Source organism: Idiotropiscis lumnitzeri, chromosome 9 (assembly GCF_059441095.1).
Source record: "Idiotropiscis lumnitzeri isolate Australia: NSW breed Sydney's pygmy pipehorse chromosome 9, RoL_Ilum_1.0, whole genome shotgun sequence".
NCBI lineage: Eukaryota > Metazoa > Chordata > Actinopteri > Syngnathiformes > Syngnathidae > Idiotropiscis > Idiotropiscis lumnitzeri.
Genome location: NC_142399.1, coordinates 15,834,833 through 15,849,168, shown reverse-complemented (window position 1 = coordinate 15,849,168; position 14,336 = coordinate 15,834,833). Strand labels below are relative to the sequence as shown.

General features: G+C 38.3%; 1 protein-coding gene across 1 annotated transcript in view; it reads right to left on the bottom strand.

Moving 5' to 3' along the window:
- The window catches only part of cfap46 (cilia and flagella associated protein 46), a 52,879-nt gene extending 43,158 nt beyond the window's left edge, over window positions 1–9,721 (bottom strand). Inside the window, exons 1-14 of the mRNA XM_088304858.1 lie at window positions 9,696–9,721; window positions 9,264–9,320; window positions 9,068–9,186; window positions 8,505–8,636; window positions 8,250–8,314; window positions 7,373–7,537; window positions 6,731–6,854; window positions 5,288–5,382; window positions 4,939–5,064; window positions 3,386–3,485; window positions 3,025–3,123; window positions 2,504–2,694; window positions 1,493–1,718; window positions 596–713 (exon numbers count right to left, since the gene is read on the bottom strand). Of these exons, the coding sequence (XP_088160984.1) occupies window positions 596–713; window positions 1,493–1,718; window positions 2,504–2,694; window positions 3,025–3,123; window positions 3,386–3,485; window positions 4,939–5,064; window positions 5,288–5,382; window positions 6,731–6,854; window positions 7,373–7,537; window positions 8,250–8,314; window positions 8,505–8,636; window positions 9,068–9,186; window positions 9,264–9,312 (1,609 nt within the window). The 5' untranslated portion in view covers window positions 9,313–9,320; window positions 9,696–9,721. The remainder of the gene's footprint in view (window positions 1–595; window positions 714–1,492; window positions 1,719–2,503; window positions 2,695–3,024; window positions 3,124–3,385; window positions 3,486–4,938; window positions 5,065–5,287; window positions 5,383–6,730; window positions 6,855–7,372; window positions 7,538–8,249; window positions 8,315–8,504; window positions 8,637–9,067; window positions 9,187–9,263; window positions 9,321–9,695) is intronic.
- Between the last annotated feature and the right edge of the window lie 4,615 nt (window positions 9,722–14,336).

Below are 14,336 nucleotides of genomic sequence, written 5' to 3'. Positions count from 1 at the left end.
GGAGTGTGTGAAAATCGATGCTCGTTTCAGCTAGTCATGGCTACACAGCAAGAAGATTAGAACGCAACTTAAAAGAAAGTTTCTTGTTTAGATCTTATTTAGATACGCCGTGGTCTCAGCAGCACTGGGGGCATTTGGTGTAGTAAATGGATTAAGAAGAGAGGCTGGTGACTGAAGTGGTTCAAAACGCGACAGGATGTACAGTATACAGTATGCATGTGCTGTTGCTAATCCGGCACTCCATTTGCTATCTATCATCGTTGCTGCTATTAACTAAATTACCTTTTTAATTAAAAGAAATCACGAATGGTGGAATGTCTTTTTGAACGGGGCGATAGCACAGTATATGGGGAACAATGATATTGTAAAATTAAATCTCTTTATCTTAGCCTATTATGCGCTACACATAGGCAATTAATGTCCTCCCATAAAATAGGAATGTGATGTTCACATGCCAGTGTGACGAAGTGCGTGAACAATACTGAACGTATGTACGCTTGCGAAAAATGATTTTTCAACTTCTGAGAAAAAGATGGTGCGTGAGATGTGTTGAAAGAAAATCAATTCACAAAAACTGAATGTGAAGAATTCGTACTTTTGGATATGCTGTCTGCATTTAGCACCATCTGGAAATCAGCGGGTGCCAATAATTGACCCACAGTCAGCAGTAAGGGACGGCAATCCGTGTTCTGTTGGGGCTGCCTGTCTTTGACCTGAAAGAAAAGGAGGCTTATTTACAAGTACAGTACACTTAAGGACTATATAGACAAGTATTTAGGCATGTTGATCACTGCATATTGTAAAGTTAATATCGAAATATTTTTGCCCCCCTATAAACTCTTTTATATGGCTACATCGTCATCAAGTATGGTCAGAGCTGGTTCACATGACCCTTTTTTGCCAGTCAGTCCCCCGCCCTCTGGCCGCGACCTGGGTAGCTTTCCGGCATCAACCCTCTGGCCTTATCTGACCCCATTCCGCCTCTGAACCTCCCAAAAAAAGCATCCGTGCATGTCGCCGCTGTGCGAGAGATGCAAACCACAATCCCTGTATAATTCATTATCTGGCTAATTTAGTTTTCAAATACGCTTAGCTTATAATGGACTTATTATGGTGGCAAATGTTTCGTCAAACGGAATTGGGTTAACGGTTTGACTTTCCCTCTGTTCTCTCTGTCTGTGGTATTGCCCCGCTCTTATTATGGTATGCCCCAGTAGCAGGTGGGAGGCGCGGGTTACATGAAGTCAAAATAAGGCAATACAGGCACGCTTGAACAAATACTGTTGTCTCACGTATTTTCATACACAAACCGTTGGTAGTGTCGCTTTTGACTCGTTCGGAGGCTATTTTTGAGATTGACTTTTGATCGCCTCGACGGAACATATCACAGGCACGATGGCCGAATCGTGAGCTAGACTAAAATCCAAGTACAAATTTCTACCTTGTGCATTTTCCAAAACTGTTCCGATGTGTGGCACAAAGTGCTGCAAACCTGCTGCATAAGCATGGCGGCTTTATCCTCGGTTCGAGAGGGCGTTTGATAAAGGTTTCTTCTGAGCTGTAGGAGATGAAAAGCTGACGACAATCTTTCTTTTTGTGTGCCATTATCCAGCAGCATGGCTTTCTGGAGGTGAGTCATTGATGCTTCGAGGAGTCCGTCTTCCTCTTCAGTCACTGCAAGCTCAGCGTGGACCTGACATCGAACTGGGAACAGCATGCTGGAAAAATGAAATCATAACTCTTAGAATAGAAACCAATACCAAAATTCTGGACTAGCTAGATTATGGTTAGCTGGTATGTAGGTAACTACAGTAAAGATCATGTAGCATACACCACTAAGCTATTCCATTTTCTCAATCTAGTGCTAGTATCTATTATGACCTCTATGTATAACTGATATTAATCAACTTAATCTCAATTCATATCCCTAATTAAATTTTACTTCATTTAAACGAAGGCTGACAGAGCAAGTCACTGTTGCAAAATGCAGACTGCGGTTATAATAAAGCAGCATTCAAATCTGGGATGGACAGGTTCAGATAATGTTAACAAGTTTATTTATTTTATTATTTCTTTCTGTCTATCCTCAAATCAAAATGTTATCATTTTGATAACTCAGTAGCTGGTTTGGTGTCCTGATGTGGGAACTATGAGGCTTGCAACACTGGCAACATGCTCATAATGTGCAAAATAAATCATGTAAAAAAAAAAAAAAAAAGTTTAGCAGAATATGGCAAGCATCTACCCTTGGTCTCTGAATAATTGGTATTCCTTCACTCGGTACTGAAAAAATGTGTTTGTAGGTTGTGAATTTGGAGGAAGCAAAGGTGGTAGGGAGAGGTGCTAACTTCTGTTTTCCACATTTTTTTTTCATGTAAGGGATAGCCTCCCATTTTACCACTATTGGCACCAAAAACAAGTTATACCGCCGTGAATAAAGAATGATGCCCTAAAAGATGCAAACATTATAGTGGCTCTAGATAAAATCAATCACACTGGTTACCATTGCATGTCCTCGAGTGCATGGGCCACCCGCGACAGAGGTGTCTTCACGTGTCTGCGGAGATTATGCTGCAGCAGTGGAAGACAGAAGCTCCACTGGGTCGCACACACTGCTTGCACGGCTTGAGGGTCTCCCTCTCTGACTGCAGCCTGCAGGCATTGATTTAGCTTTCCTATCGCTTTTAGACGCGCCTAAGGGGAAAACAAATTCTTCAGAAGCAATTAGATGTGACAACAACCTTTCAATCACGGAGTGTCCTATCCTCAAATAAATGCGGATATGATTTCATTAGAATTCTAGTGCTATATGATTAGAGCGTATAAGTATATGCAATAATGAAGATTCAGATTAGGAACAAACTGAAGGTTTTACTTAAAGTACAGCCATCAATTCAATTAATGTTTAATCACAATAGCTGTCTAAATAGAGAGCAAAACTATTCACTTTTAACTGCTTATCAAACTGCTAAAATTACTGCTTGATTAATAATATGTTCTGAGACGTTTCTGATGATGGAGCACCTCCACACTGGCTTTGGAATAGTCATTCGTCTTTGTCTCTTTCTTCCGAAGGTTTATTTCACAGTTGACACACTCCATTATTATTTGTTCACCGATACTCTGAAAGGAGAGAAAATCAAGAGTCAGTGTCTGATGTAAAAAGATTAGCTTCATTTTAAATCCAAGTAGCTATTTATACATGAGATTTGGGTACTCATGTCATTGTTGAACTTTTATTGTCAGCATCTTTCTCTTGGAAAATCCACCATTAACATTTTGCACAGAATAGTTTAAAAAAAATTTACACTGCATGTATGGATGTTATGTATAGTATAGAGTCTTGCTACTGTTTTGAGATTTTAGAACAATATTGGGCACTCACAATCTCCCCCAATGACTTCAGCTTTTTCAAGCTTTTGGCAGCCACTTTGTGATTCTTCCCTTGTAAAGACAGCAGAGCCAGCTCCAGGAGGAAGGACACTCTGAAATCCAAATATAATAAACAATATACAATCTTAAAAAAGTCATTTGAACAAATAGTAGAGCCATCTGAATTATGTGTAAAAAGTGACCCATCTGTTGTACAGTATATTAATGTGGTAGTCTAAGAAGAAGAAACACTAGGGGACTGAAAATAAAATTGCAGGCAGAAGCGCCGCCAAATTCTGGGCCACCTCCGCCTGTAGCAGCTATTACATAATGAAAACTATTATCAAACCATTGTCTACTACAATTGTGGTATTAAAGGGTGCTAACAGGGTGGCGCTGAAACAGATGGAAGTTAATCCTAAACGCGTCAAAGGCAAAAATAGCAGCGAATACACCAGTTATCAATATGATGTCACACGTTCTTCCGGGGCAGTACAATGAGAAATGCTTCGGAACTTAGGAACACTAGGGGCGAGCGATTGGGTAAACAGTGTAAATGGCCTGAATTATGATTTCTGCTTTCTTCGCTACTGCGGTGGCTTGAACGTGTGAAGTGTCAAGCAAAAAGGAAATGTTACGTGACAGGTAATCACTTGGAACAGAGACCCAACAGAGGCCACAATTTACATTTTAATTAGTAGAGGAGAGTCAGGCAAGATGATTTTCTTTGAAAATATAAAATTTGAATAGCAACATTATAACTACATACAAAGTAGTACTAAATAAACACTTTTGGAGGGTAATTAGAACTGTGTAAGAGAAAAAAAAATAGTCAAATCTTGTTCATGAATTTACCACACATCCTGCAGACGGCACCCCCTAAAAAGGGTTGAGGGAGGACGGCCGCTACCCAACAAGTCATTTTGAACCATACGAACTGATAATTGTTGTGATAATATTGTTTGACTTTTGACAATTTCAAATAAACCGACTGTGACAAATCACAAGATCTGTTTAAAAAAATGTAGCCATCAACTTTTTTAAAAATGAGATAAACAGTAATAAACAATTTTCATGTTCATATAAGTAGTAGTTTAGAAAGTCTAATGCAAGGTATATCTCAAGTTCACCATTCAACAGCATTTTTTTCTCTGTACTCATGTATAGTATGAAGCATTAATTAATTTATTAATTAAGAGCAGTTCAAAGTTAATCCCTCCAATAAATTTGAAAACCTCTTGGTGCAACAAGACCCTTTGGATTACTTTAATAGGTCAAAATGGATGGAAAAACGTCTTTGAATGAGTCTTACATGGACATGATGATTTGGGAGTTGACTTTCAAAATGACCTTAATGTCTTGATTAAAGTACACACAAACTCAATTCACGCTGGACTTCTGTAGAGCAAATGGTTTATTTTCTATTCTATTTAAATACAGATGTTTTTTTCAATACCATATTCAGTAGTTCAATGTAAATCAATTGGATTTCCAAATCAAAACATGTTTCGATTAAGTTAAAATGAACACGGACAAAAAAATGATATCCTATTTAGGGTTACGTACCTATTAGCTGGCGGGATGGGCGTCCGAAGAGAAGCTTTTGTGGATTCCCCCAGGAGACTGAAAATCTCCTCAAGCTCATTCAAATCCTTTTTTGCAAGTTCATCCTCATTTATTTCTGCTAACCACCTAAAAATGGCAAAATCTAGTGTATGTACTCTTCATTTGTGTGATAAAGAAAAACGACTTATGGCGATAGAGTGCACAAATCATTCAAGTATGTAAATTAAAATGTGACGTCACCATTTTGATTGCCAACAATGCATTCTTCAAAACACATGCAGAGAGAAAGCAAGTAAGAAAGGCATTCCGAAAGCTGACACCAGTTGTACGGCGTATCTGAGTTCCTTACCTTTTAAATTGCAGCATTTTGTAAATAACTGTTAAGGTAGTTGACTGACGGCTTTTTTTAAGGAGGATTTCCCTTTTTGACAGGTTATGCCACACCTATGGCAAGAGAGTTGTGGTTAGAATATTGTCTTTGAGGATATGATATAAATTAGACTGTAATGCAAGGAGCCTCTTTATTCATGCTGTCATGCTGTTTTTGAAATGATTTGTGATGTTCCGTGGTTTGTCCACGTGTACGACGGACGGGCTCGACGTGTACGAGAGGTCAGCTGTCACTTGCCAGCCACGTATTAGAAGTTGCTAATGTTGAGTTCATGCTAAGATAAAACAAGGTTGAGGCGTTAAATTGCCGTTTTGATAAGTGAAGTTGAAATATTTCGTTATCTGCTTTTTAATTGTCATCATTACACATGGAGCTCCCTCTCTTCTTCGTCTGTTTTCTCTCCTTCTCGCATACTCCTTCTGCCCAATCCGTTACAGTATTTTTAATATTCTGTGGATAATAATATAATGTGAACGGAAGGTTAAACATTACGATTGTTAATGTTCAGGCTTGCGTATTTTCCCATCCCGTGGGAGTTTCGCTGACTTCCGTTATGGCTTTTGCAGTTAGAGTGTAGTTCAATGTTGTGTCGGTATTTTTACAGTCGTGCCGAGGTTTAGTGTTTCAGAGTTTGCTTTGTTGTTTGTTATGGCCTTTCTCGTCCCTCGTGGAAAAGTAATACTACGACGACTACTACTACTAAATTTGTCAAGAGTGTGCTTGTTAAGCTCTTTTTGATTAAGGGCTAAAAAAAAAAAAAAACTTTAACAATAATAATGATAAAAATAAAATGAAAATCAGACATTTGTTATGAATTGTGGGTTAACAGAACTATTTCAAACCTGACACAACAGAATCGAACATTGGTGAATGGAGCTGAAATATGCAGTCTTAAGAAAGCACCCTCCAAAAAAATGGGAAACAAAGTAGTTTCACTTTGTTGATAAAGAAAAGGCCAAAACAAGTGCTGAGAGCGGCTAATCGTCTCAATAGAATTTGCAAACACTGTTTGATTGCAGTAATTGCATGAAGCAGGTTGTGAAAACAAATATTAAGTTCGGTGAACCAGTTTTTGTCCAGGCCTGTTTCGTAATTTTTTTTTTTTTTTTTAAATAATTGTGTTGAATAACAATTTATTTTTCTTTCATTAACAGATGGGTATCGACAATTTTGTCCGTGTGTATGTACAAAGGACAAAAAGAAAAACATTTCGTATTGTATACTTCCACTGTTTGCAATGCTTGTATTTACAATTTAGTTATGAACTGTTTTAAGGTCACAGAGTATATTTGGACTGAAATAATGAATCAAGTTTAAAGAATGTTTGTCTTTCGATATGTTACCGAGCTGATTTTTTTTTATCTTCTATGAAGTTAATATTTTTTCACATGCATTGCATACCTGCAAACGAAAGACATTTGAATAAAGATGCGGGCAGTGTTTTCTGATGAATTCCTCTGTTACTCTGGCATAACTTGCCGCATCATCAGTTTTCCCAGCGTCCAAATGAGAGTCAATTAGGTGCCTGAACAGAAACAGACGGTGAAAGATACTAATTAACAATCATATACACATTGTTGTGCAGTCCTAAACACAGCCACGTGGTTACCAAATTACATGAAACAACTTAATTCTCATCTATTGTCAGTATTCTGTTCACGGTGCAAATTGTTCAACAACATACTTTAAAATGAACAGAAATTCAGTCATACAGTGTAACAAAAAAAAAAATCTCACTTCCACCCACTCTCCTCTGCGAAAGTGTGAATCCAATTAAAACTCACACACATCGCACTACACTGTACACACATTGTACATTGTGTCTGGTGACCAAAAACAAAATTAGCATTTGAACCTGAGGTGTTTTCATAAACACGAGACAGCTTACATCAGGCACTTCCTCCCTCTATTAGATGAGAAGCAAGCCAATTAATTGGCGAGCCACAAAGCAGTTGCAGGACATGAAATGCTGCTTAATTAGGCTCTGTATACCATCCCTGTGAATGCAGAATGAGCCTGAGAGTGCAATGGGGTACCACTTACATCATGAGTTCAGCCCTCCAGCTGTGGTCCTTGTCTGCCACGAATTCCAGACTTTTGACCACCTGCCTGAGGGAGGTTATGAGGTGGCAGCACCGCCCTGGCTGTAGGAGAGGACGCACCGTCTGGAGATACAGTACTGAGGCATTGAACACAAGGTAGTGTGATCTGCCAGAAAGAAATGTCACGAAGCACAACAAAGAAAAAAAAAAAAGTTATATAGAGCCCCATATGCAACATAATGTATTAACTTGCTACAACTCTCATCAGAATTTGAATTGAGTCTGGGAGCAAGCCCAAGTAATGTGAAATGCAAAACAGTGGAATTTCAACTGTTTGTTTAATGAGCCACAGTGGAGGAATAATGTAATGTGTAAAAAGTAAATGTATGTTAATTGTAAATAGACGACTTTAGTGCTACTAATTTATCCATCAGAGTGCATGTTGTGTACTTGTCTGGGCTGGATTTAACATACTGTTCACATTCCCTGAGGTGCTAATTGGGAATTTGCTCATTTGACCCTGTTTCTTGACACATTCTGCATTTCTTAGCCAAGGGGCACTGCTGACGCCCAAACATCTTTTACAGAAAAACACCAGGGAATTAATATATTTTCCGTATATATCAAAGACCCCCACAGTCGTTTGAATTAAAACAACATAATACATATGTGAATATGAGGTCATGGTATGTAAGTAGATATTTAATTATTCATTGTTTCCATTCAAACATTGATGTAATGCTGAATCGGACGAACTACACATTGCATTGTACACTTTCTACAGCTGGTATACATGATTGTGTATGCATATTATGTGTTATCGTTTCTACATATGGGTTCACCAGCATGGCAAACTATTGTATTGAATGATTTCTTACCTTTTATCTCGCTTTGAAATGTCCATTGCTTTAAGAAAATACTGCACATTCTCTTTAAAGTCTCCCTAAAAAGAAAAGTAATAACAATGGGGTAGTGATAAGCCATCACCTCAAACAAACTGAATAACAATTCAACAGAAATGTCTTTAAATGCCAATATTAGGCGACCACTTCCATTTTACCATAAAGACGGTAATTAGCGTAATTAACCGAAGGAACTGAACCAAGAAGCTGAGCCTAATTTACTATACTCACCATGCTCCCTGTGGGTGGGGGAACCTTCAGTTGGCTCTGACAGAGGAAGGCTCGACACAAATATTGATCAGCTGGTGGATTCCCATCAAAGAACCTCTTTAGACAGGCTGCAGTTATCTCTAAACAAACCAACTAAAGCACAAAGCAAAGATAATGATCATTTTGATAAGTTTATCAGTTTTCATTTGGATTGCACACAAAACTGCTACATACGTGCCTCGGGTACTTCCTTGCATAATCTAATAAGCATATAAGGGTTTAAATTGTGCTCTTGTGTCGCAGGTCTATATAGTATCACACAACTAAAAGTAAGGTTTGCTTTGTTAGTATTTCAGTTGTTGTCGTACCGTTAAGTTAAGTCAAATATATTTAGATTACCCTTAATCACAAGGAAGAACTTCACATGCCCACAGTCGAAAAACATTAAATGTAACCACATACTTCTACTCGATCGACAGGTAAACAAGATCCCAGAGAGCTAAAGCCAAACTGTGGCAAGGTTTTCACTTTCTGAACCTGGATTTGACGCCTCTGTATACAGGGCTAGGACCCTTGTCTCCTACCTGTAGTGCTACTTCTGCACAGGAGATGTACATATGTTGGTCAAAGCTGGGTGGTCCTCCTGAGTCAGCTTCTGTCATCTCTTCCAATTCATTGAAGGCTGACTGCAAAGCTCCACAGTCTGCATACAAAGCAAGACGGTTCAATACAATGTCAATAATGCATTTTAACAGTAAATGAACCTGCAGGAAAACAAACCTTGTTTCTTCTTGGCCTTGGCCAAATACTGAAGCACATCCAGGTCCATTTTTGCGTCTGTTTGCGGAGCATGCAATGTAACAGCAGAAATAAACAGATTCTCAAACTGACAAGTCGTTTCTCACTTCTCTCAACTATTAGTGACTTTATTTATCAAAAACAAAGAATATATATGAAGCTATTGAACTTGAAATGATGTCCCATTGCGATTTTTACCAGTTCAGATAATGACTTGAAAGACGCCAGCAAGCGTCACTTTTTTTTTACCTGTTTATGCTAGATCAACTCTTTATTCATGTGTTGCTTCATCTACACTCAAAAAATGGCATTTCGGTTTTAGTAAATATAATCCATGTTGGCGCTCGCTTATAAAACCGTAAATTTCAGGTCTATCTAGTTACTTCATCAAATTTAAGAAAATATTGAAAATACCTGTGTGTTAAAGAAAATGTGTTTCCTTTCAACCATATGCTCGGAGTCTTTCGCAATTTCGACGATCGCTCACTTGTTTGGGTGTGTCGCTTAGCAACAGAAGCTTGCCCTACGGTAAGCAAAGAAAGACAAAAGTTTCGCATTTTTCCAATCTCTTCTTATTTTCGTCCATTTTTTAACTCTCTCTCTCTCTCTCTCTCTCTCTCTCCCTCGCTCTCTCTCTCTCGGGACTCCACACAGGTTTTTATAAAATTAAATTACTACAGGGGTGTCGCCAGAATATTTTAATTGGAGCGGCCAGGATGACACAACACCTCTCCGAGGAGTGGGCAGTCTAAGTAAAAAAAAAAAAAAATTAAGTATAATTTTAAATAGTCTACTTATATTTCAAGCACTGATTCGCTCGCTAACCAATCAGATGTCACCAACGGCTGGCTCCACTTTACATACTGTGAACAATCGCGCATTCATTCGAATCTTACCTAAAAAGCACAATGACCAAAAATTGTAAAATTCTTTTACAATTCTTAACATCACTTATTACTTAGGCTTGTTCACATGAATTGTGTATTTCCTCTTTAAATATGCAGTTAATATAAATAACTTGTCAGTGGGGTCCGAGAATACTGCGTTTGTTTGAAAATGCCAGAAAAATCCCACTTGTTAAAATTTACCCATCGATGTGGGAGTCATTAAGGGGGTGGCCAGAAAGAGATGAAGGGTTGTCATGGGCACCTCTGGCCACCACTTAGCTCCGCCGCTGATCTTTCCCCTTGATTTACTTTGCATTTCCATCTGGATGAATTGTTATAAACGGAACTTGTAAGTATTGCACACTTTTTCCCAACCAGGGGTACATGTACCCCTTGGGGGATTTGAGCACAATACAGAGGGTATATGGAAATATTTAATTTACTCAGAAGATCAATAACTTGGGGCTCAGTCGAGGCAAAATCGCAACAGCCGTGCGTCAGCTCAAGTGTGTAATTAAAGTTCAGCTGACTGATGAAAGGAAAATAAAACTGCTCTAGTGTGTCTGAATATTTACAATAAAATACAATACAACTTTACTTATATAGCGCATTTCACGACAGCTGAAGCTGTTTGTTAAGTGTTTTGTTCCTGATATTTAATATTTCAGTGACTGTTAAAATGGGATTTATTCAAGGGAGCTTCATTTTTTTTTGGTAAATGTTATGAGTTACATATCACAAAGGCGGGTGTTTTTTTATTTTTTTTTATTCTTATATACTTATTTATTTTCAAGGCTACATATTAATTTATATAAAAAGCAATGAAGAAGTTGAGGTTGAGTTTATTGTCTCAATTCAGAGGTTTCATCAATATTTACTTTGATGTTGCATTTGAGTCAGAAAAAGACAATACCTCAAACTAAGGAAACAAAATAAAAATCAGATTAAACCCTTGAAAATGAACAACCTGAATGTGTGATAAAATAATTCGGGGAACACAAGCAAGAAGGCTTTGTTACTAGGAAGTGTTTTCTGGGTTATGCTGAAAAAGGGGGCATTTGATGCGCCAAGATGAAAACGTCGAAGTAGGGAAGGCAGTGGGTGTTTTTAGAACAAATAAAGGCTCCAGCATGGCATCCACCCACGAACCTCGAGAGGATAAGCGGCTTGGATAATGGATGGATGGATGTACACATTGAATCTAACTTTGTGGGGGCGGCATGGCTCAGTGGTAGTGGTCTTCTCGAAGTGTCTTTGAGCAAGACATTGAACCCCCAGCAGCTCCTGATGCTGTGTCGTCAGTCGGTAGATTAGGTAACACTGTGAAGCGCTTTGAATATCGAAGGTAGAAAATAGCTATACAAGTGACAGCCCATTTACCATTTTGCTCATTATTGTATGAAGATGATGGAATTATTACAGCAGTCAATGACATCATAGGAGGACAAAGCTGTCGCAAAACTGTACATAGAACAATTTCCAACACAGTGTCTTTTAATTGGCAATAAATATACTGCATAGTTCATTTTAGGGAATGCTCCTCATTCTGAATTGAGTGTATATTCTCATTATTGATGGTTTTTGATGGTCTTAGTAAAATATATTATGAGCAGGGCTGGTTCTGGCTTGGTAAAATAATTAGCTGCGCAGTCCGCTCCACACAGATGGCCCAAAATCATTTGAAATGAAAAATGTATGTTCCTATCACTCATTATGTCTGTCACAAGCATAGACCTGTTCCGCAGCAAAAATTTATCAATATCTCCATTACGAAGAAGCTAAAATGGCTTCACTGTCGCGAGACAGCGCAGTCTAACTGACAAGTGAGAGAGGTTTTCCAAATCCAAAATGGTTCATTGAAAGGGATCAAGCGCCTGCAGAAGGCACAATTTGTAAAACTGCTGAAAATAACAGCAAGATTCACTGCAATGAGAATTTATGAAGATCAGGGAGCACCTGCACTGCCACTCGTGGCTGAGGCTGTAGCGTACGTAGCGCACGGATGCCTGGGCATCAAAAAGCCACAGATGGCAAAACAAACACCAAGTTTCTTAGGTGACTAATACTCATGAATTATTACTTCCTCTATAGAAACAGAAGCAAACCCTCCAGCATGCTGTAGCTGCTGTGTTTCTCATTACAGGGCTTCATATTGTTATTATGTATTTAAATTAGCGGTGCAAATCTGGAATGTATACCACTCAGAAACAATTATCGTAGCAATTAATGCTGAAATGTAGCTAGAAAGCCATCATGTGGAAAAAACAAAAATTAACGCATGTTGGTACGACATAAGTTTAGGTAACAGGATGATATTCTAAAGGATGTAATTCCACAGTGCGTAATTGATTGGAACTGGTTTATAAAAGAAACACACATTTGTTGTATAAGCATTGTCTGAAATGAACTACATATGTACATGTGCAGAATTCATCCATTATATAGCAGTGTCAACCAAATAACCACTTTTGCATTATCTGACCCCTATGCTGGGTTCACTTTCACTCTCACTTAAATGTCTAACTGTGTTATATTCCATATTCCTAAGATTGTGATGCAGTGGGATCAGCTAAATCATTGATTACCTGCCAAGCCATCATTAATAATTGAAGGGTTTGTACACATGCAAGAATGGTATCAGCCAAATAGTAATTACATTACATTTTCTCTTCTGATCTTATATGGAACATAAATATAGTGCGTGTCTTCATACATGCAAGACATTTGATGTGTCTATTTTTAAAATTGAGAGCTACTTCTTGGGTTCTGACTAGTGAGAAAGAATACCAATTTGACATCTAAAATACAATACTCAAATTGATCATTTCAATGATGTCTCACAATAATTAAGAAATTGATACATTATATATGCAACAGTTTTTTTTCTCATAAATCTCTGCCAGTGTTTGGATTTTTAAATGCTCATTTTTACAAGGTTTGTACAAATCACAATGTCTCATCACTGGTGAGCTATTTTTAAAACAGCATGTGCTCTATGCGAGCTACCTGATGCCCACGAGCGCCACATTAGTGACCTCTGCTCTACTTTCTACTTGAAGAATAACATGCTCTACTCTCTGACTCTAGGCCATCAAGCGTCATTTCCTGATTAATAAAAATAAATACTTTAGTCTTTGAAAGCAAAACATGCTTCAAAGCATTGCTTAAAACAGGATTTAAAAACAATGGCTTTGGTAATTCCGTCCCTTCCTTCCCTTAATCTTTGTGAAAGTTTGCTTATATTAAACCATCCATTTCTACCTACGGTACTCAAAGTACTTCACACAATTACCTCATCGACCGACTGATGCCATACCATCAGGAGCAACTGGGGGTCACTATCTTACTCAAGATTACATCGACATGGTCACAATAGCCAGCGATCATACTCTAAGCCTAAACCTTAACCCCTTCTCGGTTGGGAAATGACCACTCTACCACTGAGCCATTCCGCTCATTATCAGGGCGATGCGGAGCGCAGGCCTGAGCACGCCGTGCTTGACATGCGGAAACAGAAATTAGCCTCACTGGTGTTTGTGCATGCCATTGGCACGTAAGCTACAATAGTGACGGGGTGCTATTAAAATATTTTTAAGATGATGATAATGATGATTTGTTCAATAAATTGATTTCTACGATGATGCAGGGGGATTGTCCCCTGGTGTCATACTTGACATGAATGAAATAAGCACCGAATCTGTCTGCCTGCGCTTTGATTAAATACACCAAAATCGAGTTAGACCAACTATTTTGCTAAGGCGTGAATCCATGAGTTGGAGGTCGATGGCACAGTCAATGATTTGTGTCAGGACAGAGGAACATTATGTTTTCTGAAAACCTGAGCAAGGGTCATGGTAAGGGACGGCCGCACAGGATAAGTAAAGGTGTTCTTGACGACTTTGACCACTGGTAGGCACAGTAGCAGAAATGATGATGATTGCTCCAAAAAGTGATGCTGCACACGGGGTACCACTTTATAATAGTATCACTATTAAGCATTCGCTAAGCATTCGTAAATAATAAAGTCATCATTTATAAAGCATGTTTCTGGCATGAATAATCGTTTACATTTAGTTTGGAAATACATTATTGTAAAGTGTTACCCATCATTATTTTGCAAGGTGTTTTCTCAAATCCAACTGCAGTATTCAGAATGAAGTTGAATGAT